The 23,857-nt window shown below is 43.9% G+C and overlaps 4 protein-coding genes across 4 annotated transcripts; 3 read left to right on the top strand and 1 right to left on the bottom strand.

Moving 5' to 3' along the window:
• Positions 1-2,601: 2,601 nt before the first annotated feature.
• On the top strand, positions 2,602-4,370 carry LOC136513629 (uncharacterized). Its single transcript, XM_066507601.1, has 2 exons — positions 2,602-3,109; positions 4,357-4,370. Exons 1-2 carry the CDS (start codon positions 2,602-2,604, stop codon positions 4,368-4,370), a joined length of 522 nt encoding a protein of 173 aa, XP_066363698.1.
• Positions 4,371-5,786: 1,416 nt separating this feature from the next.
• Positions 5,787-6,727, top strand: LOC136513714 (germin-like protein 8-14). Its single transcript, XM_066507668.1, has one exon. The coding sequence runs from the start codon at positions 5,838-5,840 to the stop codon at positions 6,477-6,479; it is 642 nt and encodes a 213-aa protein (XP_066363765.1). The 5' UTR covers positions 5,787-5,837; the 3' UTR covers positions 6,480-6,727.
• Positions 6,728-14,736: 8,009 nt separating this feature from the next.
• Positions 14,737-18,632, bottom strand: LOC136512696 (5-amino-6-(5-phospho-D-ribitylamino)uracil phosphatase, chloroplastic-like). The gene is made up of 11 exons (XM_066506672.1): positions 18,489-18,632; positions 18,299-18,391; positions 17,380-17,448; positions 17,166-17,270; positions 16,827-16,881; positions 16,128-16,201; positions 15,829-15,912; positions 15,609-15,749; positions 15,435-15,500; positions 15,206-15,315; positions 14,737-15,131 (listed from the first exon to the last, which is right to left on the bottom strand). Exons 1-11 carry the CDS (start codon positions 18,591-18,593, stop codon positions 14,963-14,965), a joined length of 1,071 nt encoding a protein of 356 aa, XP_066362769.1. The 5' UTR covers positions 18,594-18,632; the 3' UTR covers positions 14,737-14,962.
• Positions 18,633-20,282: 1,650 nt separating this feature from the next.
• Positions 20,283-23,796, top strand: LOC136512006 (uncharacterized). Its single transcript, XM_066506016.1, has 9 exons — positions 20,283-20,486; positions 20,587-20,649; positions 20,739-20,794; positions 21,509-21,602; positions 21,700-21,760; positions 22,305-22,386; positions 22,489-22,544; positions 22,745-22,808; positions 23,182-23,796. Exons 1-9 carry the CDS (start codon positions 20,340-20,342, stop codon positions 23,243-23,245), a joined length of 687 nt encoding a protein of 228 aa, XP_066362113.1. The 5' UTR covers positions 20,283-20,339; the 3' UTR covers positions 23,246-23,796.
• Positions 23,797-23,857: the final 61 nt, after the last annotated feature.

Genomic DNA, 23,857 nt, shown 5'->3' with positions numbered 1-23,857 from the left:
CCCGAGATATGAGTCCACATATGCTGCTCACCATATCCCACAAAACCACCTTCTTCATTGGGCACGAGAGCACCTATCTGAGCATGAACCTCGGCACCATTCATCATCCGCGGTGCAGGGTTTGTCACTTTGACGTCTTTCATAAAGTTCTTGATGTCTTGTCTGAATGGATGGTCAAGAGGTAGGAATTGACGATGTCTATCAAACGACGAATACTTGCCACCCTTCTGCAACCAAATAAACCTCACACCTTCCTTGCATATTGGGCATGGGAACTTCCCGTGAACACACCAGGCGCAGAATATCCCATACGCCAGGAAGTCATGTAGGGAGTAGTGGTACCAAACGTGCATTTTGAAGGTTGTCTTTGTAGCTCGATCGTATGTCCATACCCCTTCGTCCCAAGCACGGACCAATTCATCAAACACGGGCTCCATGAACACACCCATATTACTCCCTGGGTGTCTAGGAATTATCAACGACAAGAATATGTTATGTCGTTGAAAGGAGACACCAGGGGGGAGATTAAGGGGGATAACAAAGACGGGCCAACATGTGTATGGGGCAGCCATCATTCCATAAGGATTGAACCCATCTGTTGCCAACGCGACACGTACATTACGAGCCTCATCTGCTTTGTCACGATGTTTGTCATTAAAGCGGATCCAAGCTTCACCATCGGATGGATGTACCATCTTGTCAGGATTGTACCGTTTGCCATTTTTGTGCCATGTCATCTGTTTCGCGGATTCCTCGGTCATGTATAGCCGTTGGATCCTCGGTAGGAACGGAAGGTACCGTAGGATTTTCATGGGGATCGTAAGTTACCTCTTCTGGCCATCATCAGAGTCTACCTCCAGGTACCTGGAGGATTTACACTTTGGACAGAACTTTGCATGCTCGTGTTCTTTCCTAAATAGGAGGCACCCTTTCGGACAAGCATGTATCTGCTCATACGGCATCTTAAGTGCTCGAAGGAGTTTCTGTGACTCGTACATGCTCTTCGGCAGAATGTGGCCCTCCGGAAGCAAGGTGCCAATCACGGCCAACATCTTATCGAAGCCAGGTCGACTTAAGTTTAACTCGGACTTCAACCCCATTAAGCGTCCAATGGCATCCAGTTGAGACACCGTTGACCGATCGTGAAGGGGTTTCTGTGCCGAGTCCATCATATCGTAGAACGCATGTGCGGCTGCTTCCATCTCCTCCTTCTCACGTCCCTCATCGAACTATCCTTGGTGAAAGTCATCTAACATGTCTGCTACCCCGGCATCAGCATCAAAAGCCTCCACCCGTGGTCTCACCACCTCCTCTCTCATACGATGGGCTTCACCATGGTGGACCCACCGGGTGTAGTCCGGCGTAAATCCATTCTTCACAAGATGTTTACCCATTTCCACCTTGTTTACCCTTCTCCTGTTTTCACATTTGCTGCAGGGACACAAAACTAGGCAATGTCCTTTAGCAGCGTTGCCAAATGCACTGTTCAAGAAAGCATCGGTCTTGTTCATCCATTCCGTGGTGTAATCACTCTGACTTCTCCAGCCCGTGTACATCCACTGACGGCCATCCATCCTCTAACATATGTATCGGTGAGTAATGTAACCATTAATTGCATCTACATGGTGTTCCTACTGTCTAATAGGTGAGGATAGGTCCTAATCCCACCCGCAGATGTGTAGATGAGGTTAGTTTCCATGCTCTACTCCTATCCGAGACAGAATTTTGGCAGCACCTCCCTGCTGTTCTCCAGATACACGTCCTGCCAAAGAAGAGTGTGTATCCGGAGAACAACAGGGAGGTGATGCCGAAACTCTATCTCGGACTAGAGCAGAACATGGAAACTAACCCATCTACGCATCCGCGGGCTGTCCAAAAAGCGTGGATAATCCGAAATAGATACGGTCATAAATATGCAAAGATCTGCATACCTCCAACCGTATCTCTTTCGAACGGGAGACGCCTAACTGGGTTACGCGATCTACGACAATGATACGAAAAGAGGGGTTATACCTAGGGTGGCGACGGAGTCAGGCTAGCGGGGCCATGGCGGGTCGGTGCAGTGGCGAGACGACGCGGTGCAGGCAGACCGACACGGTGGCGAGAACTCCGACTCAACTTTGACGGGCTCTTCTCTACAAAAACGGAACAAAATACTGTTATTTACAAAAAAATTCGGTAGAACCTCCCCTGCACGGTGAGGTTTCCAAAACCTGCAAAAAACAACGGCACGATGGCCGACAAGCACATATGGCTCAACAGAAGCCATGTAGTTTGGATATCAATCCATGCAGAAGAATATATCCAAGTAGTACCACTACTTGTACTACTACTTTCACTATTGCTACTACTACTACCATTGGTTCTTCTACTACTACCACTATTGCTACAACTAATACCATTAGTTGTACTACTACTACTACCACTAATTCTACTACTAATACTACCACTAGTTGTACTAATACTACCACTAGTACAACTAATACTACTACAACTACCACTACCTCGACAATAATAAGTGAGAAGGCATACCTGACGGGCGACGGGGTAGGGGCGGGCGGCGTCGGGATCGGGCGGAGTCGGGGACGGGGTCGAGCACGGATGGCGTCGGGGCGGGTGGTCCACGGGGCGCGGCCGGGGCACAGGGCCGGCCGGGGTCAGGGCGGCGCGGCTAGGGGAAGGGCCAGCCGGGGGCACGGCGCGGCCTGGCGCGCGGGCAGCGGGCGGCGCGGCTGGGGGAAGGGCCGGCCGGGGGCACGGCGCGGCCGGCGGCAGGGCGCGAAGGCAGCGGGCGGCGCTGGCCGGGGGCAGGGCCGGCCGAGGGCACGGCGCGCGGGCGGCCGCGCGTGGGCAGCGAGGCAAGGCGGCGCGGGCGGCCGGCGCGCGCGGGCGTGCGGCAACGCGGCGTCCGGCGATGCGGGCGCGCAGGCTCGCTGTCCGCGGTCGCGGCGCCGGCGCGCGGCGGGGCTCGCGTCGGCCTGCTGCTCGGCGCCCGGGTCTTGCTCGCGGTCGGCGTCTGCGAGCGCGCGCTGGGCGCGGCGCCGCGGCGCGCGCCGGGCTGCCTCCGGGCGGCGTCTGGCCGCGGCTCGGCGTAGGGCGCGCGGCGCGGGTGCGGGATGGCTGGCAGGCCTGCCCGTCCGCCCGGTTCCCAAAAAACCGCTAATGTCCGCGGCTTTGCCGAGTGCCGGATTAGGGAGGCACTCGGCAAGCTTTGTGTTTTTTTGTTTTTAATTTCTTTGCCGAGTGGGAGATGTCCTGGTTTGTAAGCATCGTACGTGACAACGTGCACGAAATCTTCTGAAATTTTTATCATAGCCTCCACATATGATATCACGACATCTCAACAAGTTTCATGATTTTCGGACTTCGTTTGCTTTTTATAGAATTTATAAACACTTCACACGCAATTTCGCGGACATGTTTCGTGAACAAGATGTCCGAAATTTCGGGTTCGTTCCTGGATACGGCCTCTCATAACACTCACTAACATGACTATCAATTTTCGAATCATTAAACTCCATTATTCGTACCACGTGCAGTTCAAATTTCTAATTTCCGAAAAAATTCAAGTAAACGAAATAAAGTAACTAAATATAACAAAAAGCCACAAAAAATCCCCAAATTGTAACTAGGAGTTCCTGGTGCTTTAAAAAGGCTGCACAAAAAAATTGGAGGCCAAAAACAAAAAAAACAAAAAAACTTTGCCGAGTGCCGAGGCATGGCACTCGGCAAAGGGTGTCTTTGCCGAGTGCCAGCCATCAGGCACTCGGCAAAGATTGTTTTAATTTTTTAAAAAAATTTCCTCTTTGCCGAGTGCATCCACAGGAGCACTCGGCAAAGAAATAATAAAAATAAATAAATCTTTGCCCGCCGTCCAGGGGGCACTCGGCAAAGTATTTTAAAAATATAAAAAATTTTCTTTGCCGAGCGCCAGATCTGAGACGCTCGGCAAAGAATTAAAAAAAATTAAATCTTTGCCGAGTGCCAGATCTGGGGCACTCGGCAAAGAAATTAAAAACAAAAAAAAAACAAATCTTTGCCGAGTGCCTAACCGCAGGCGCTCAGCAAAGAAGGCCGTGGCAGGGCGCCGTTTCGCGGGCAGCCTATGCCGAGTGGAGAGATTTTGCCAAGAGTCTGGCACTCGGCAAAGAAGTCCTTTGCCGAGTGCCCGTGTTTGTCGAGTGCCCGGCACTCGGCAAAGAAATCTTTGCCGAGTGTAATTCTTTGCCGAGTGTAGCACTCGGCAAAGAATTTTACACTTGGCAAAGTCTCTGTTTTCAGTAGTGACGGTTTTTTCGCTGGCCTTTGTATGAAAGTCTGAAAGGGCAAGTAAACGCCTCTGTAAACAATTTTCAGAGTGGGCCTTCTAAGTTTATACAGTCTCTTCATAAAAAAAGTGCTAAAATAGTAAAAAAAAAATATCCCGAGACAAGCCAACTAGCTATTCACAACGGTCACACCATTTTTTCACTAACGTGTGTTCCATAAGACTCAGAACATGAGACCTCTATCCTCGAGCAAGCTTTTCTAACTAACCATCCTACTACATGGCTATGGCTAATTGTATCCAAAGGCATCTACGTCGGTTATATATATAGATAAAATAACAATGGCACATGTGGTTAACAAAGAATCAAGCATATATGGTGTTTCTAGCTATTTTCCTTAATTACAGTGGCGGGTAATTTATAAACAGGCACTAGTATTTTATTTTTATAATAATAACAAACTCTATATAGTAAGATGTATGTTAAGTAAAATGTAATTATGAAATAGGAAGTCTTTCTATTTCTTCGTTAAGTCCCTTTTTCAATCTTAGATTGCAAAAAGACTACCCCTTATGGGCCTTTGGATACGAAGATTTCTGACATCTTAGTCTCATAGTTTAAAATTTTGGAATCGAATCTATTTAAATTAATAAAAAAATAAGGAAACACTACCCAATCAATATTGGTGGCTGTTTGGGCCGCTGCCCACAAAACAAACCCTAGTCTGAGGGTAGAGGAGGGGTTTATTTTTTTTTGGATTAGCATGGTAACTTTTGAGATTGTGAGAATAAAAATAGAGACTTGTTTTGTTCACCAAATAGTAAGAATAAATAGATTTGGCCTAGTCGGGAGCATATCGCTATCTTCGTAAAAAAAAGTGTATTGCGTGTCCTATCCATCGCCCACCGATAATCCCGATCAATCTAACAATGCAGAGCAAGACGAGGCCTTTTGTTCATCAAAGCTGGTCCCATTTGTTCATCCTGGACCATGCATGCACAGCTGGCAACGCTTGTCTACTGGCTCCTCTCGTCCAAAATCCTCTTAACAGCGCCATGCCCGTGCACCTGACGAACACTAGCCGCATGCCTCTCTCATCCCAATCCCAACTTCACTCACGTTAACAGCTGTTAACGTACCCTGTCATTTTTTCTCTCTACGTGCATATACCTGTACAGCTACACATACAGTACGTACGCCCTTCTTATTCCTATATAGGGATGAAAACGGTCGGAAACGGTCGAAAACGGTATTACAATATAGAAAACGAAAGCGGTCGGTTCGGGATATTTCTACATTTTAGCAATTAAAGAGTACAAAAAATAGTTGAAAATGGTTGCGAAACCAATTGAAAATGACAAATTTTTATGTTTGGCAAAATTCGGAAACGATATCATAATATAGAAAACGGTATCATAATATAGAAAACGAAAGCGGTCGGTTCGGAATATTTCCGTACCGTTTTCATCCCTATTCCTATATACAGAGGCCCTAGCTAGCTTCAAGCCTAGAATGCAACACACACTCAGATAAAGCTATCTTGAGCTAGCTGCTCTAACGCGCGTTGCCATGGCCAGGACGGTGTTGCTCCCCGTGCTCCTCCTCTCCTTCTTCCTCCTGCCGCTGGCCTCCCTCGCGCTGACGCAGGACTTCTGCGTCGCCGACCTGACCTGCAGCGACACGCCGGCCGGGTACCCGTGCAAGTCCAGCGTCACCGCCAACGACTTCTACTACCATGGCCTGGCCGGGCAGGGCAAAATCAACCCGCTCATCAAGGCCGCCGTGACGCCGGCCTTCGTCGGCCAGTTCCCGGGCGTCAACGGGCTCGGCATCTCCGCGGCCAGGCTCGACATCGAGGTGGGCGGCGTGGTGCCGCTGCACACCCACCCGGCGGGCTCCGAGCTCCTCTTCGTGACCCAGGGCACCGTCGCCGCCGGCTTCATCAGCTCCGGCTCCAACACCGTCTACACCAAGACGCTGTACGCCGGCGACATCATGGTGTTCCCGCAGGGCCTGCTCCACTACCAGTACAACGCCGGCACCGGCCCCGCCGTCGGCCTCGTCGCCTTCAGCAGCTCCAACCCCGGCCTGCAGATCACCGACTTTGCGCTCTTTGCCAACAATCTCCCATCCGCCGTGGTGGAGAAGGTCACCTTCTTGGACGATGCGCAGGTCAAGAAGCTCAAGAGCGTGCTCGGCGGCAGCGGTTAAGCTGTTCTTCTCGACAATACAGTGCAAGCTGGGTATGGTCGTCGTCGTCTTGGTCCGTCGTCATCGAATGGAACGTGTGTCTGTTGCATGCATGCGTGCACCTGTCGTCGTCTTGTCAAAGTAGTCGTGGTCTATTTCATCTTACCCTTTTTTATTCATGTATGTACTTTTCATTCAAGGATGTATTCAGTTTCATTGCAATTTGTTGCAAGGGAAGAGTAAAATGTGCATCTGATTGGTTCAAATTTTTAGCTTGTGTGGTCGTAGTCATTTGTATTAGCTATATGACTGCTCATTTGGTTCATTAAGGTTTACATTTCACTGTGTGTCCAGTGCTTTATATGTACACACCTCTTTGTAGATGCCGCAATTAATCGGTTCATTTAAATCCTACTATTGAAATACGTACATATGTCATCTCACACCTAGTGAAACTGTTTTAATGAACCAGTATCAACAACAAAATGGACGGTGTCACCATCAACGCTACCTAGATTGTTGATACTAGCTAATTAGAACAGTTTCATTATTTGAGGGAGAAGAAGAAGAGCTTGACTATGAGTATGAAGAGGCCTCAATCCACAAGTGGAAAGAACATGTAACACCCCAAAAATTGCCTCTTTTGAAAATAGGTTTAAAATGGTTTATTTATGAATTTTGTGCTCATGACAATGTAGGAAATAAAACTTTTTGTTAAATTAAAATTCATCATAAGGTAGCAACATGTTTGAGCATACATGCCCTTGCATTTGATTTATTAGGGTTGAGTGGTTTTGATTGAAAATTTAAAATAGTTTAAATTGCTTTTGCAAATGAAATTAAAAATGGCTTTGAAATAAAAGAAAAGAAAATTAGAAAATGAAAGAATTTAAAAAGTTCTTCTCGGAAAATTTACCCAAAATTTGCTCATTTTTGTTTGAATTAAAAGTGTATTTTAAATCATATTCGAATTTGGTTTGGTTTACATTTGGATTTGAATTTGAAAACAAAATGGAAAAAGATTTGAAAAATGGAAAACTTCCTTTTCTCTCGATCTGGCCCGAGGCCCAGCTCTTCCATTTCTCTGTCGGCCTGCTTCTCCCCATCTTTCTCCTGTTTCTTCCGCGCGTAGGCCTAGCTCCTCCCCGCGTTCGGCTCAGGAGGAGAAGCCCAGCTCCGCGCCCCTCCTGCCTACTACCTCTGTCCACTTGGTCCCACACCTTTCCCCGCCTTCTTCCACTGACACGTTGGGCCCGCATATCGGGGTCGTCACCTTCCTCCAGTCGTTCCCATGCTGGACTCCAGCCGATGGGAGTCCGCCTCCGCCCCGCTTCGCCGACTTGCGTGCGCTGCAAGCCGAACCGCCCCATAAGTATCAGCCGAGCACCCGCGCCGCTTTCCCCGAACCCGAGGGCACGCTGCCTTCGCTGCACCACTGCCTGGAACCCTAGCGCCGCCATCCCGAGCGGCCGAGAAGAGCTTTACGTCGCCGCGTTGCTTAGTTGGTCCTCCGTTACGGTAAGAACATCCTAGAGCTTCTAGTTAAGTTCCCGAACTCGCAGAACTCCTTAATTCCCTCTGTATCCTTCCATTACGGCCTACGCCGTGTCGCTGACGCTCCGTCGCCGCCCTAGCTTGCAGCCTGCTGTCTCTGTCCGCCAATAGATGCAATAGATCGTAGAGTCGAGTTGGCAGTGGTGTTCTCTATCTTCCAGTGCCATTACCGAGCCTAATGAAGCCCCGTAGATGTTTTCCCCAATCGCTCCGATGAGAAATCATCAACGCCGGTGTATCCGCCGCCGCACATTCATTGTTCCGGCGCCGGCATCTTTTCCCCTCCCCATCTTCTAATATGAGCCGATCAGTGAAGATCCAACGGCCTCAATTAGTTGATACCCCTTCGCGTGGCTTAATTTCATAAGAGTCCCTCCAGTTTTCTGTTTCCAAACCTGCGGTCCGAAGTGCAATCACAGATTACGTTTTCTTCTTTGAAAAGCGTAGTTTCTTCGGTTTAGATCCAAAATACGTTTTCACCTATTTATAGTTTTGGCACTAGTATTCTTTAGGTCATATCTTCTCCGTTTTAACTCCGATTTGACCCGTTCAACTTGCGTTAGGTTCGTAATTTCATAATCTACATGTTCATACTACTGTTAAATATGTTTTTAACTTTTAAAATTCAAGGTTAGATTTAATCTATTATTTTATTAAAGGAAATCTTGTTTAATTCATATCTTCTACGTTTTAGCCCCGTTTTGACCCGTTTAAGTTGCGTTGGATTCGTAACGATGTAATCTACGCGTTAGTAATAATTTTTACTCTGTTATTTACTCTGGAATTTTAGGGTTTAAGCTCTAACTTGAATAATAATTATGCAACTAGATTTTATAAATAAAATATGATTTGTTTTACTCTAGTTTTATAATTCAAATCTAAACTTGACTTAATTCAATTTATATAAGCTTTTATATAGTTCAAACACATGAAGCTTATAGTTTTATATTTTCTCTTATGAGTAGATCTTTCGGTAGCTGTTTCTTTCAAACCGTAGCTCCGATTAGCGTATCCCTCGCGACTGTGTGTTCGTAGTGATGCGTAGAATCGTGTTTCAAACTCTTTTACTTATTTTTCTATGATTGGTGTACTATTCTAATCTAGATCTATTATTTGCTTCGTGTATTATTGCATGGATGCTTGTGTGGTGCTTTGTGATCTTGTCCAATCGGTGAGTTATACGTGGTGAATTAAGAAGCAGATCTTTGAAGTTTTGGACTTAAAGAAGGATCTAAGTTTAAGGCAAGTATAGCATGGGATCATCCTTGTTGTCCTATACACCATTAATCACTTATCATATTGCATGTGTCTACCTTGACTACCACTAAGGATATCCTAGTACTTTGTTACCTTGTACCTTGTCACCTATGGGGTATTGCATTGGGTAGCATGATGCTAGTGCTCAACTAAAGCCATGATCTTGTAACTTGACTAATGGTATATGAAATAAACATTAAAAGATGCTTTTTAGCAACATGGAACAAAGGGGTTAGAGCATTGGGCTATTTTTATGGTGCTCTAGATTCCTCTCCCTAAGGACTTATCTATAAGTGATCATCCAGGACTTACATTACAACTATGAGGGCTACATGGCTCTGGCTTTAGCTCAGTATGAGGACATTTTCTAGCTTGTTAGAGGTTACCTTTATTGGCATAAGAATGGCTTGCCGAATCAGGTATAGGACAGCCTCTACTCTTATGTCTATAGCCATGATGGAATTGTGCCATTCGACAGGGGGGTCCTTTTTCTATTTGCCGAGTGAATCTAATGGCCCTAACTTGTTAGACGAACCTTTGAAAGGCTTCATAGTGAACCCTGCCGACCTTCCTTGGTAGTGGGTCAAGATGCTGATCACCTCGGGCGAAAGGGTAAATCACGACTCACAGTGAAAGTGTACAACCTCTGTAGAGTGTAAAACTGGTATATCAGTCGTGCTCACGGTCACGAGCGGCCTTGGAACATTTACGGAATAGATGATGAACACTAATGTTACTTATGATAAAGATACTCACTAATGGTTACTGTTTATGCTATTCATTATTCATGTTTACCTAATCATGTGTTTATATGGGCTTGTGACAAACTTGCTGCTACTCCTATGCTAAAATTGTGACAATTAAAAGCTAATCGTAGTTGAACCAGTGTCAGCCTTTTGAGCCTCATGAACCCCATTTTATATTTGTTGAGTACGACATGTACTTATGCTTGCTTTATTTTTCACTTATTTGGATAAAAATTCTGGATGGGTACCAGATTGCTATAGTTTGGAGGAATTAGGCTTGTGATCAACCAGTCAGTTGTTCCTGTGGAATTGGAGTCTTCACCTAAAGATCGGAGTTGTCTTTTCGCTGAGCATTGTCTATTAATATTACCCTTATTTGTAGCTATATATGAGATTTGACTTTCTAGTCTCACATATGGTGTGTATCTATTTTTGTTCTTAAAACCGGGTGCTACAGAACATATGACAAAGCATACCAAAACTCGGAGGCCCAATGCATGTTTCACGAGGCCCAACGGTTTAGCCCATGTAAGGCCTTCCTATATGTGGTCCATCTATGCTTTTGGTGCATATGTGGCTTATATCACTCCATGTATGGAGAATGAGTATATAGTGTTGGATGATACATTGAACCGACCGAGCTCGATGCAAGCGAAGGAGGAGATGGATGCGGATAGGCTGCAAAACTATCCAATTCCATCCACTTTGTCGCTATACATGTTCGGTCTTGGTCGGTAAGTAACAACTGGTATCAAAGCAACACTTTATCAGGACGACGGAGACTCGGTCTAGGTTGATCTTCACCATTTTGAGCAAGAACAACAAGAGCCTCATCGAGTTTGAAGGAGTCCATGGCCGTGATGAGGACATTGAAGGCAAACTTCAAAGCCTAGAAGCCATGTGTCGACCATTGAGTTTCAGATTTGGAGCATGCCAAGTTGTTGATGGTCATTAACCTCCAAATTCGATAATCTTCTCCTACATAAAATGACAACAATGATCCACAAACCAGTCATAGGATTTATTTCAAGCCAGCTCAACAAGTTTTGGTGACTATGTGTATGCAAAGATCACCTACCAAAATTGGGCTTATTTGGACCCCCAAATGGGGTTCGTCGGGCGACCCCCGTGGTCGGTCGATCGTGGGTCTTCCCCATTTTGGTCCACCAAACTCCCACATGCAAGGAAACACCCCCTCCCCCAAGTGTTCTACTCCATGGATTCCACAAAGAAACACACTTGGGATGATCAAAGGGCTCACAATGAAGGTGCATGGATCCAAGGATCCACTTGACATAAGAAATGGTGTTCTAATGATGCAACTCACACACCATAGAAGTTACCCATCGAGGACAAACGCACACGCGAAAGTCGGAGGCTGAAGGTGTCAGTGATGGGTTGAGCGACCGGGTAGGTCGGCCGACCATCACATGGCTCCAAACCACCTCAAACTCCTCTGGTACCTTCTTACCGACTCTAGGAGTGAATCTCAACTGATGCCACACCATCGGTGGATCTGATGATCAGCCAATGGGTAGGGTCATCCGATCCCACTTTGGCTCTAAACCACCTCATCTTCGACTACAAGTACCCCCTAGTGTCCTAAGGCTATAAATAGTGGTGCTTGGCTCACTTTAAATTTTGAAAGCACACAAAGGCGATACACACATTCCAAGCTAAAGGTGAAGCCCTACCAAAGTGTAGAAAATAGGGAGAAAGTGAGGGAGAGTCTGGAGGAGTGCTGATGGCTCAGCACCTCCTCCAACTAGTACCTTGGCAGATGCGAGCTTCCTTCTTGTGAGCAAACATCTGGGATTCTTATTGGTATATGCTATTTGAGTAAGTAATAAGTTACTTTACTGTTCATGGTACACCTAAGAAAAAGTCAAGTCGGGCCAGGTTTAGGATGGGCCTGCAATAAGGGCAATGGGTAGGTTTGTGGCTCGCATTTTTGGCCAGGCCGCTCGCAATTTTGCAGTGTGAAAATAAAGGAAATTAATGTTACGGGTCGGGCCTGGGCCGAGAAAAAATTTCTAGGCAACGGGATCTCACATCGCACCCTACACTATCCACCCATCAACTATAGGGTTTGGGACTTGAGAGTAGTGGCCGTCAAGAGACTGGGGTCCAGGAGTCTCAAGTCGGGTATTGCCAAATCAGAGGAAGTGAGAAAATAAAGAAGGGTCGTGACTCTAGGATATTGGGCCTTTTATGTTGGGCTACTGGACTTTTCAGTCACTTATTGAAGCCCACTGGCCAACGGCCCAAGCTGTGAGTTCCACATCGTCTTCAACCTCCCAATAGATCCAACCCCTCTTACAAGCGCATCAGTGGAGTTCAACCACTCCTTTCCGCTACATACATGGAGGAAGGGGGGCTTCACGTTAGACGTTACCAACGGTGGTAGGGGGTTGAAGCCCCACCCGCCCACCATTGGATCTGCCACCAGGAACAGGATACCTAAATCTAGCGCCAAGTCATGTAGGAGGTTTTCAACGGGGCGAGCAGGGAGGATGATGAGGACATCACTCCGTCACATACAAGCCAAGGAGAGGATGAGGTCCCGCATGGGCGTCCAATTCATCTTTCTCATGGTGGAGGCCCAATCTAACTGAAGTTGGAGCCCATCTCGGGTTTCAGGACCAGTCTGTCATAAAACTAGTCATACGGGCGCGTCCAGGCTCCGTTTTCAACGATCCATATATGGATGGAAAGCTAATTAGATAAGGAAGCCAATGCAAGTGGTCTCACGTCAAAAGCCCTTCGGAATCAACGGGAATCGTCGAAACAAGTCAGCATGCAGAATCTGTTATGGTGCTACGACACCGTCTTTTGGTCCATTGGACCTTGTATCGTGTGTGGGCCCATTAGGGGCGCGTCCAGGGGGTGACGCCCAAGACTCTATAATTAGCAGTCGTCGCTCTTCTTAGGGTTTAGATTTTGTTTAGTTCTTGATTTCCTTGTGAAACAGACGTCGTTTTGCTGCAACTGTGTCGCCAAGGTCGCTTGTTGTGAACCAGGGCTCCGGTTCTTGATCTTGTTCGCCTGTGGCGATTAGTCCTTTCGAATAAAGACCTGAACTCCTTCTCGTTATCATAAGCCCCATATTTATTTACAATTTCAGATTACGTTCATCCCGTTCTTGCTTGTGTTCTCGATTCGCTTGCAGGAAAGTCTTCTCGGCGAGGTCAATCACGTTCGTGTGGTTGATAACCAACGGAGTAGTGGTGTAACGGTTGCGAGGGTCCGAATCAGTCTTGGTTCGAAGCTTAGATCGTGAACGTCGAGTCTCCACCAATCGACGCTATCATACCTATCGGAAGATCGGACCTTGTCTACATCAGAGAGAGGCCAAAGCTTATGGTGGTGCTGGTGAGCTGGTACCTCGACAATGGTCTGAAGGGGGCATGTGGTGCTCGAAAGCGTAGTGACTATTTATTATTGGTGAATTTGGTTTTCTATGGCCTTGCGAAAATAGTGAGGTTGAAGTGCCCAGTGACAAAATAATTTTGTCACAACCATCAGGACAGAAAGCTGAAGACGTGAGTCGCGCGAGAGAGCATGAAGGAGGCCTGAACAAGGCCGTGATGTTCCTAAATGGGCCATGGGCTGTTGATGTGTGTGTAGCTGGCAAGTATATAAGCCCGGCGTTGACGTTTTTATAGAGAGCAGGCTCTCTATATTGTTGCCGATGTAACTCCTTCCATTATTATGCTCACTATATGCTCTTCAGAAAACCAAATTTCCGTATGTAACTCCTTCCATTATTATGGATACAATGGGATCGGACTTTGACTATTTGTACCTCCCTTCGACTGGCGTGATTGGTGGTATACTAATCTCTTGGCGTACGTCTGTTTGCTCGAGCACGTCATCAGTCTTACAGGAGTTCTTACTTTTTGTTAAGGTCGCTTTGATCGGGTCTCCCCTCGACTGAACACGATTTCAAACCGGGCTAGATGTTGGCGCATGCTCTATTTCCCTCTTCTTGTTTATTTACCAAGTCTTTTAACGTGACTAGGTGTGTGAGGGGGACAATCAAATCTTGTTGATTTACTTAAACAAGTTCATTTTATTTTACAGCTCGTTGGTCAAAATGAATGCATTCAATATAAATGTACTCCCTCCATTATAAATTATAAGTCATTTAACTTTTTTTAGTATAATAACTTTTGCAATATATTTACATATATGTTATGTCTAGATGCATAGCAAATAGCTATGTATTTAGAAAAGACAAAACAACTTACAATTTAAAACGAAAGGAGTAAGTTATATTTTGGGAAAGTTTTTAAAACATGTTTAGATGTCCATGAGAACATTTTGGGAATTTTTCATCTTTTTCTATTCTCATTTTCCTAGAGCTGAGTCTAATTCCTAGACGTGTCTAGATATATTTTCACGAGATTAAATGTTTTATTTGGGTTTCTCTTGTCTTAATCTAACTCTAGAATTTTCTTTCTAAAATTTTTAAAATCTCAGATTTTTTCTGTGATTTGAAAACCTTATTAGATGTTTTATGTATTTTTTTACTAAAAAAAAGTAAACTATCTTATAATATGATAGGGATGTAATTTAAATGATTTTGAGAGTCGAGGAGTTTATCCGATAAGGAGGCAAAAAAAAAGTGAGGTTGTTTTTGCTGATGGGGTATTTGGACTCTGGAGTCTGGAGGCAGGCTTCCCGTCTAGCAGCCCTGGTCAGACTAGATGTCGGTGAGCTAGACATCGACTATGAAATATGAATAAATTTGAATAATATCAGCTTACATGCAACATTGATGCAGCAGTCTTCTTCATGGTACCTTGTGGAACTACTGCATTGCATTCAGAAGGTAGGACACAGCAGATCACCTAACATCAGCACTATCTTATATACAACGCCAACGGGTCGAAGGTGATTGTCTACTCAAGAACAACAGGCAGACACCAAATAAAAGTGTATCCATCAGAAAATGGTGTCTATTGTCAGCCTCCGCTTGGGAGGTGACTTCTCGATTATCTGCTTCTGCAAGTCCATGAAGCTGATTCCCTTGTGCGCAAACAATCTTCTGAGGTTGATCACTGAGAGCTCGCTGTACTTTGAAATGGCAAGGTCGGCCTGTACTAACTCATACCTGCAAGTGATTAGACAGTGTCAGCTAAAAATGTGAGGATCGGGGAGATAGAGTTTCAACAAACAGATCCATACGCTGGATGAGCACCAATCAATGCAACTGCCATCATAGTACAGTTGTGGGCCGCTGTGACGCCCCTTGGGTCGTCCTCGAACACCACACACTTTGAGGGTTTACGATCCAACTGTGGGGAAGAAAAAAGAAAGAACAGCAAAAGTGTAAGCTATATATCCTAACATAATGTATAACTTTTTTTTTGCGAAACTAACATAATGTATAACTAGTAGTGGGGCAGGAGCATGCCTTCATAGCAGCTGACAGAAACCTATTTGCTATCGACTCCATATCATCTTCGTCAGTCACAATCGCCTGTAGTCAACAACTGAAGTGAATCAAATGAACTTTGCTAAGCAACATGCTTTTCAGGCAACAGTAATTCAGTAAACTTAAAAAGCTCAAACATTAGCTTCAAATCACCTTGAAATATTTGCTTAGTGCCATCCGATCCAAAGCTTCGATCATGCATCTCCTGTCAAGGGATGATGCGACAGCACAAGGTATCCCTGCTGTCTGAACAGCATCCAGCCATTCTCTCAATCCTTCTACAGGTGTATCGAGCTGAATGAAATGAGAAATTAGTTATAGGTGATAATATTTTAAATTAAGCAGCACAATTAAAAAAAAGCACAGAACTTACTTTGAACAGGTTCTCATAGTACAACTCTATAAGGCGTGCCTTCAATTTTTCCATTTTATCTTCCTCTTTTGCCCAGTACAAAACCTGGATGGGCAATGTAGGATTGCTAGTGAGCGCCAAACAAAATGAAAAGGAGATACCAAGTGAGAGAGCATGCATTTTCCTTTTTTTCCCCTCTTAATTTTCTGTTAAGAAATTAGGTGGAAAATTCGAGTTGCAAAAAGATACATCAATTGATCATGCACGAATGGTGACAAATTCAGTGATACATGATATTGTCGTATGCAACAAAGTCACACCTTTCTAAGAACATGGTCAGCAGCACCATGAAGAATGTTCTTCCGGACATGAGCAGCACTTGGGATATCCTTACCTGCACAAAACAAAGAATCTTAACAACTATATCAAGGTAGCATCCACGAACATTGAAATAAACATCAATTCAATGACTTATGAGAAGTTTATAAGAGAATTTTTGGTTTTCAGGTGTAGTAAGCTCAAGTACATGCCCACAACTGAAGAAAGTGCGGATAAACTTAAAATATAGCTTCACGAATCCAACCTAACTCCAACCTGAAGTGTTCTTCCTTTGATCAACGTTGTAGAAAAGCCAAGGTGAGAACTGTGCACTTGTAGAGCAAAATAGATTTGCAGGGCATAACCAAATCCATCTAAGGACGACTACCTCTGATTGATAGCATGGGTCATTTTTTAATGCAGAAAAGGCTGAAAACCTATTAACTATCAAGATGACAAATGAACAGGTGTTGTTCATACAACAGCCCTTCCTTCCATCCCAAAATTTCAGTCCAAATGAGAGATAACTTTTTATGTGCTTAAACTAGACGATACCATTAATGAGAATATGAAAAGGAGACATAATATATCCATGCAAATAGAAAATGGTCCCTGCAGTTTCCATTGTTGCAACATGGCGCTAGATTGGTCACATAGCAGTAGTATCCTACACAATTACATGGCTTTGCTTATAAACATACCTTCCTCCAGAGCAAGCTGTCTCCAAGCATTCAACTTTAGCGAGTCTGTATCAGCCTAAGAGAATAAAGACAGACATCACATGCCAGTCAGTCAATCCGCAACATATAATAAAGATATTTTGCAAGTTATACATTCAAGCATGTACAAAAGAAACTGCAAATAACACCCAGAGGTGCATCAAACCAGATAAGAGTTGAAATATGAACAGTGTAAGCTAGATATTGTTTGCTTTATCTTTATCTTTACAGTCCATAATTGTAGGGAAAAAAAAACTCCAGGATGCCATTTAGAAATTGGAGCACTAACATTTGATACACTAACACCAAAAGAAAACTTACAATAACATTGTCCCACGAAAAAATTAGACCAAACGCCTCATCCGGCTTCATAGCATGCCTTATCCTTTGAAGGAAGCATTCTTGCAATTTTTCATTCAGATAATCCTGAAACATGGAGAAAATTTATAACAAAAGTTAGCATTACAGAGATGTTATTGGACACCAAATAGATATATTTGATATGGTAATCCAACTTATGATGATGTATACTTACCACATCAACCTTGAGTGGTCCATCCATCCGAAATGTTTCGAAGCCCTCCCCGTATTCCGCTCCAATTGCCTAAAAGGGGGGAAAGAACATTCTTTAACCTGTAACTTTAAAATGATAGCGAAATCCCTACCCTCAAAAAACAGCATGGGCCAATATTGGACGTGGCTTTAGGTGGTTTCAATTTTACAGCACGTTACCAATCAAGCTATGGAGAATACCCATGCAACACAACAAACAAGGAGCTCAGGAAAAATTACTAACTGCCAACTCTGAGCCCTCCAGCAGCTTAACAGTTACACAGTCACAGTCTAAGTAACTGCTCCAGCACAAATTTACATAAAAATAAGTGCAAGCTTGGAATGCAGGAGATTTACAGGAAACAGTTTGATTCCTAAGAGAAACCATGTGCTCCAAACAGGGCTAAGATTTACTCAACAGGCCGCTCACACAAGAAGCCTAAGAAAACATATATAACACCAACAAAGCCTTTTAGTCCCAATCAAAGTTTGGGGTAGGATACATGAAAGTCACATCTACTGAAAAGAATTCACCTGGAAGGCACAAACCCTCATACACCCAATATACCACACCTTTTAGTTTGCGAACTAACGTATTGGAACGAAAGAAAGGATCTAATCTGAAGGCGCTTCAAATAATCAGAGCTAGCTAGTACCATCTTCTTCCGAAGAACAAGATAACGGTACTGATTTTCAAAACAGAAGCACAAATTGTACTTCAGAGCTCGCAGTCTCGCACGGAGCTAATTCGACACCAACTGTACTACAGCAGTTGATTTGACACATTTTTTGCGCCTAGAGCAGGGCAGATTTCTTGAAACCAAACGAACACAACCCAAGAAAATGCATTCTTTGTCCAAGAAATCAAAATAGGGCAGCAAACAAAAGAATATAGAAAGCACCTCATCGACGAAGACCTTGCCGGGGAGGGGCGGGAAGGCATCAAATCCGGACGCCCTCCTCTGCACCCCAATCTGCCTCCCTTTTCTTGGTCTCTGCATAATAACATCCCAAAAAATCAGGAAAAAAAATCGAGAACAAAAAAGAGCCCGACAAATTTTATATATACGAGCGGAGGAGGAAGCTGCCTACGGGAAATCGGAGTATGGGGCATGGGGCGCGCGGGGATGAAGATGAGGAGGGCGCGGAGCGGAAGGGAGAAGGCGCTGTTGCGGCGCGGAAGCCACAGGACTCCATTGGAAGGGGAAAGAAGGGAGGATGAGTGGCATAGTAGTGGAGGGGTTTTATTTTTAGAAGTTTTCCCCATTTCCTATTTATTTTATACAATTTTTCTGGCCGTAAAATGTCGAAATACAGGAGAATTTTATTTCCTTTTTTTTTTTGCTGGTGGTGGGGTATGAAATGAATTCATGTGAACTTTTACTGCCACAAGTTGAGGCATAAAAGTTTCTCGAATCTCAATATTTATGTATTTTCCTTTTGGATAATGCATAGTATCTTTGGCTTTTTCTTGTATTTTTGACTTTTTGTATAAAGTCTTGAGAAAAAATATCGCATACAAGACTGTATACTCTTCTTTCACTTTCTTTGCAGTTTATAGGCATTATTTTAACATCCATCGACCTGCCTCAAAAAGTTAATTAACCTATAACTTTGTCAAGAAAATAAAATGTTGAATTGAGGATATATGTTTTGTTGCCAACTATCCATGCCATACTGAATTCTATGATGTTCATAAAGTTCATAACATGATAATCTTCCTTGACATTACCAAGCTAGCTAAGAAATTGTGGTAGGTCGTAATTATATTTGTTTAGCTCATAATTACCATCTGTTCTAATGAAAAATAACAAAGCGGCTTTACATTAAAAATTAAGGGAATGCATTTCCAAAACACATGAGTGATTTGTATTCTTTATCGCGTCTTTGTATTAAGGAAGAGAAAAAGTTTAATACAATATGCCTTAGTGTACATGCCTTAGAGGTGATCCTCACCCTAGTGTACATGAGCAATATCCACGACATAATTTCTTTTTGCAACCACCACCGGTGAATGATGGACAAAGCATGCTATCTCAGGTAACTAGTGTTCTTGGAAAAACACAAATTATATGTTGGGGTAGTCGGATTCTGCCACGTGCCCCAAATCAACATTTTCCTAACCTCTTTCTGCCTCAATTTCATAATTGTTTTGTGTCGAGAACGTAAAGGTTCATGGAGTAGCAATAAGGTCATTCATCATTGGTGTAAAACAAATAGGGAGAGGTTAATGCGTGACTCGTCGTGACTTCGGGTAGTGTGTCACTCATTTCCCTAGCGTCTTCCATGTCTCTCCCTCGCATGCTCCTTCTCTGTTGCCCCCGCCCATCTCTTCCACCATCGACGATCGGCAACTCCAGCCGCCTCATCACCCATTCTACCTCCCATTGCTGATGTCTCGACCCCATCCCCCCTAATCACATGGCCACCTCTGACCACTCCAACCCCGACAACTGCCCTCCCCTGGCCAGCAGCTCTAACGACAACCATGCCGCCTCACTGCATCGCTGAGCCTCAACCCATCCGATGTCATGGCTACTACCTCCAAACCCTCTTCTAGAGCCGTTAGTGATCCCCGGAACCTTAACCCCCAAACCCTCTACTAAAAGTTGTCGTTACACGTATGTAGCCTTGAGGACCTTGGAGTTTGTTCCATGGTTCCAAGCCAAATAACTTAGGGTTTGTTCTTTTTTTTAGTGGATAGGGTTTGTTCTTGTTGTTTCAAGTACTTTATATATTGGGCTGAACTTGGAATCCAGTCACCTATGGGCTTCATAATATTCATAAATTGGGCTGAAACTTTGAAGGCCCAAACTGAATGGGCCACGCACGATTAGTCAAACAAAGCCCAACAAGTCTCGCCAGATCTGAACCCATCTCCATTCGTGGGTGCCCGTCTCGACTGCCCCCACTCCCAACTCCGGCGACTGCCGCGCCCCCACCATGGCCGCTCGCCGGAGCACCAGCTCCACCCGACGCGGCCTCCTCCCCGCCCTCCTCCTCATCCTCTGCTCATCCGTCCCGCCCCTCGCCGCCGCATACCGCCCAGGAGACATCGTCCCGATGCTCCGCTCGGGACAGTACCACGGCGTAATCCAATCGACCTCAACCCTTACCCAAGGCAGCTAGTATGGAGCTATTCCGGTTCGTCTGTGTCTGATCTGTGCGTTTTTTTGGCGTGGTTTTGCAGTCGAGGACGGTGTGGTTCGACGTGGTGGGCCGCCACTGCCCGGCCTTCGCAGTCAACCGGGAGGTGAGGCTTTCTTGGAACAGATCGAAGGTTCCACCTCTGGGCTTTCTTCTTGTGGGGAGGTTTTTGATTTAATTGAGGTTTTTGTGCAGGTGCTGATGCCAATCCCAAAGCCGACGGGGTTCACTGGTGCTGATCCGTACAAGATGTGAGTAACTTCCCTTCAGATATCGCAGTATATGAACATGTCTGAGACTGCGGCATCTGAATTATACATTAGTATCATACAATACTTAATGTGATTGTGTGAATTGTTTGGTTTTATCAGGGTTATTTAGGTGTTTCCAAGTTGCCTAGTAGTTTCTGAAACTGCAAGATGCTAGAATTATTAGATACTTTATAAGGTTTTTTCGCTGGATGAGAAATGAAGCTTCCTCTTGTTCTTTCTCAATGATGATGATGTGCTGAGTAAATAATCGCAAAGGTGGTTAGGTCCTTTTACCTCACGATTCTTTTGATTGCAGAGGATTTAGATCCTGGAACTAATTAGCAACACATTACTGGATGGATGTGATAGAAAGATTTGTATTATATAACTATAGCTTATGAAACCTTCATCCAACGCAAGGCCCATAAGGGTTATGGCTGTAACTCCTCTGAAATTGCACATTCTAGAGCTTGGCATGTTCTAGAGAAAATCTGCAATATCCCTCTGAGTACAGTGTGATATGCCACTCGTTTTGAGACCGACATGTAGTGCAGATTATATTATGTACTAGACTTTTCTTGAAATGGACTGAATTTGATCAGAGAAATGACAATGACTGAATACGATAAGGTTGCACCATTTGTATGCCTTTTGTTCAATTATTGTTTTTTGATCTTTGCAGAAGTATGTTTTTCTTACCTTATAACTATGCAGAACATTTCAAATTGGACATGAAAAGTTCCATGTTCCTTGGCTTTATGTTATAAATCGCAAGACCTCTGAAGTTCCACTGATCGATTTCCATTTGGTGAGGAATACACTCCTTGCTTGACTTTTTTGTTTAAACAATCCTAGTGCGTCTTCTGCCTTCTTTTGTTTAATACCATTTGCTGTGGGTTTCACAGAAGTACTCTGGAAATGATATACTTGGGGTAACAGCTAAAGTCGTGGACATGCCTCACCACTGTATGTAATGTGCTGTCTGTCCTTATTACATTTATTTTGGTGCATGCCATTTATACTCACTTTATAAAGTTTGCGTCCACTAAAATTATGTCTAGGTTCTAGCTCTGCAAACTAAAAAGCCAGTGATGAGGGCTTTCATCATTGTCACGTATTGCTGCTTTTCAATACTTATGCCAGTGCAGAGTTGTCTTTTACTACGATTAACCCGCTGTGTGCGCTAGCGTATTTGAGAATATTCAGTTCTTCACTAATCGCACATGAATTCCCTCTGCCAATCAAGAATATGTTTGGCTTTAACAATTCATGAGCCTTATATGATGTCTGTGGCATGTGTTGAACTCCAATATGCTATAGACATGTCAACTTCCAAGGCTTGCAAACATCATAATGAAATGCATCATCTTGTTTGCTACACCTATTCCCTTTCTTTCCTCTTTGTCCTATGTGAGCAGTAAATTTCATATTAAGGTAGATATGATGATATACATGTGTCTTACATGGCCGATCTAGTACCCTACCCACTGACCATTTCATTCACTGGCAGACGTGGAAGTTCATCCTGACATAAAGAAGAATTTCTGGGATCCACAGAATTGGCCAAAATATGTTCTTGTTAGATATACATGGTATAAATTTTATCTGCTTTATTTGTGAATGAGCATAAATGTAACCTGCAGTAAACATTGCCAACTTTGAAGAATACCGTTAACACATGAATTCATATTCAGGGAGGAGCAATCAGAGATAGATGTTGCTGGAGGATTTTATGTGTTATTTGGATCTGGTGAGTCCATTCGCTAATTCAGATAGCTTTCGTGTAGCTAAGTCCCTAAGTTGTGTTGATTTTAGTTTCGCTCTTACCCTTTGGATTGGAGCCTACCTTATCCAATGGACAACTGACCAAACAATTTATGGTGTGTTTGTTCTGATATAACAAAGGCTTAAATTTTTTTATTCTAATTACTTTGGCGTTTACACATGCAGGGCTTGTTTTGTCCTTCATTCTTGCAATATATGTCCTACAGTCATCTCAAGAGAAGTTGACAAGGTACAATGCTTGCCACATTTAATTTGTTTATGGGATTATATATAGGGTGAATAATAAGTTATTGTGATTTGAACTAAATGCTGGAGATTTGTATCCAAGCTCTCCCTATCCAAATAAGCCCTTATGGCATACTTTTTTTTTGAACGATGCAAAACTACTTTAACATTCGTGCAGATATAAGCACACCTATGAATCTGGGGCTTGTCAAGATAGCAAGTTTGAAAATATTTTAGCTAGTTTAATTGGAATTAACTCCATTGTGATCCTCCATGTTTATCATATTCTTATGAGCAAGGAACTTGATTCTGTTGGGCAGAAGAACTTGATGAAAATGTAGGTGTTGACATTGATACCATGCCATGCTGCTTTGCAGGTTTGTGCGAGAAGCAGTTGCAGATAGTAGCCTCCCAGAGGGAGGAGTTGCAAAGGTCGAGTGACCTATCTACAATGAACTGTCATATTGCCCACTAATTTCTACACTGATCAGAACATCGAGAGATTCGCAACAGCCAAGTTTCTTGGATGTGTAACATGTGATACAACAGAACATCATACATATGAAGAGCCAGTGGTTTATTTGATTATTTCTTGTGCATGCTCTGAAACCAACTTTGCTTATATGGTTGAAGAGAAAGAAGAAGCATCGGATCCTCCGCATGATTTCATTTCCAGACTGGAGTTTTGGTGCATACTATCTCTCCAATGAGAATTTGGGACTGAATAGGTTTTTTGGTTTATGGTTTTGTAGAACCTTGTAGTGAGAAATGTAAAAAACAGCTGTGCCAAACCTGTATGATTTGCCTTGCCGTTCTCTACTCAAGTTAGATTAGCAAAATACCAAATTGATCTGAACATCATGTAATGCCTAAATTTTCACAAGATTCTATTGGAGCTTCGCATCTAGTAGCAAACCATTGTTTGGATCCTGAAGGAATCATAATCGCTAAAATATGTAACCTTTACATGGAAGAAGTAAAGGAAAAATAGGCATTATCTTAATTGACTTCTAATTTACAAAACTTGCATTATGAGAGTTTTAAAACGAACAT

Source organism: Miscanthus floridulus, chromosome 16 (genome assembly GCF_019320115.1).
Source record: "Miscanthus floridulus cultivar M001 chromosome 16, ASM1932011v1, whole genome shotgun sequence".
In the NCBI taxonomy this organism is placed as follows: Eukaryota; Viridiplantae; Streptophyta; class Magnoliopsida; order Poales; family Poaceae; genus Miscanthus; species Miscanthus floridulus.
The sequence above is the reverse complement of the archived record's forward strand: the minus strand, read 5'-3'. Positions and strand labels throughout refer to the sequence as shown.

Coding starts and splice junctions, on each gene's coding strand:
- LOC136513629 (XM_066507601.1), top strand. CDS start 2,602: ATGGCGTCGGGGCGGGTGGTCCACGGGGCGCGGCCGGGGCACAGGGCC.
- LOC136513714 (XM_066507668.1), top strand. CDS start 5,838: ATGGCCAGGACGGTGTTGCTCCCCGTGCTCCTCCTCTCCTTCTTCCTC.
- LOC136512696 (XM_066506672.1), bottom strand. CDS start 18,593: ATGGAGTCCTGTGGCTTCCGCGCCGCAACAGCGCCTTCTCCCTTCCGC. Junction 17,271..17,379: donor GACCACTCAAGGTTGATGTG/GTAAGTATACAT, acceptor TCCATGTTTCAG/GATTATCTGAATGAAAAATT. Junction 15,913..16,127: donor CTGACCATGTTCTTAGAAAG/GTGTGACTTTGT, acceptor TTGCCCATCCAG/GTTTTGTACTGGGCAAAAGA.
- LOC136512006 (XM_066506016.1), top strand. CDS start 20,340: ATGGCCGCTCGCCGGAGCACCAGCTCCACCCGACGCGGCCTCCTCCCC. Junction 20,795..21,508: donor GGTGCTGATCCGTACAAGAT/GTGAGTAACTTC, acceptor ATAACTATGCAG/AACATTTCAAATTGGACATG. Junction 22,809..23,181: donor TCTCAAGAGAAGTTGACAAG/GTACAATGCTTG, acceptor GCTGCTTTGCAG/GTTTGTGCGAGAAGCAGTTG.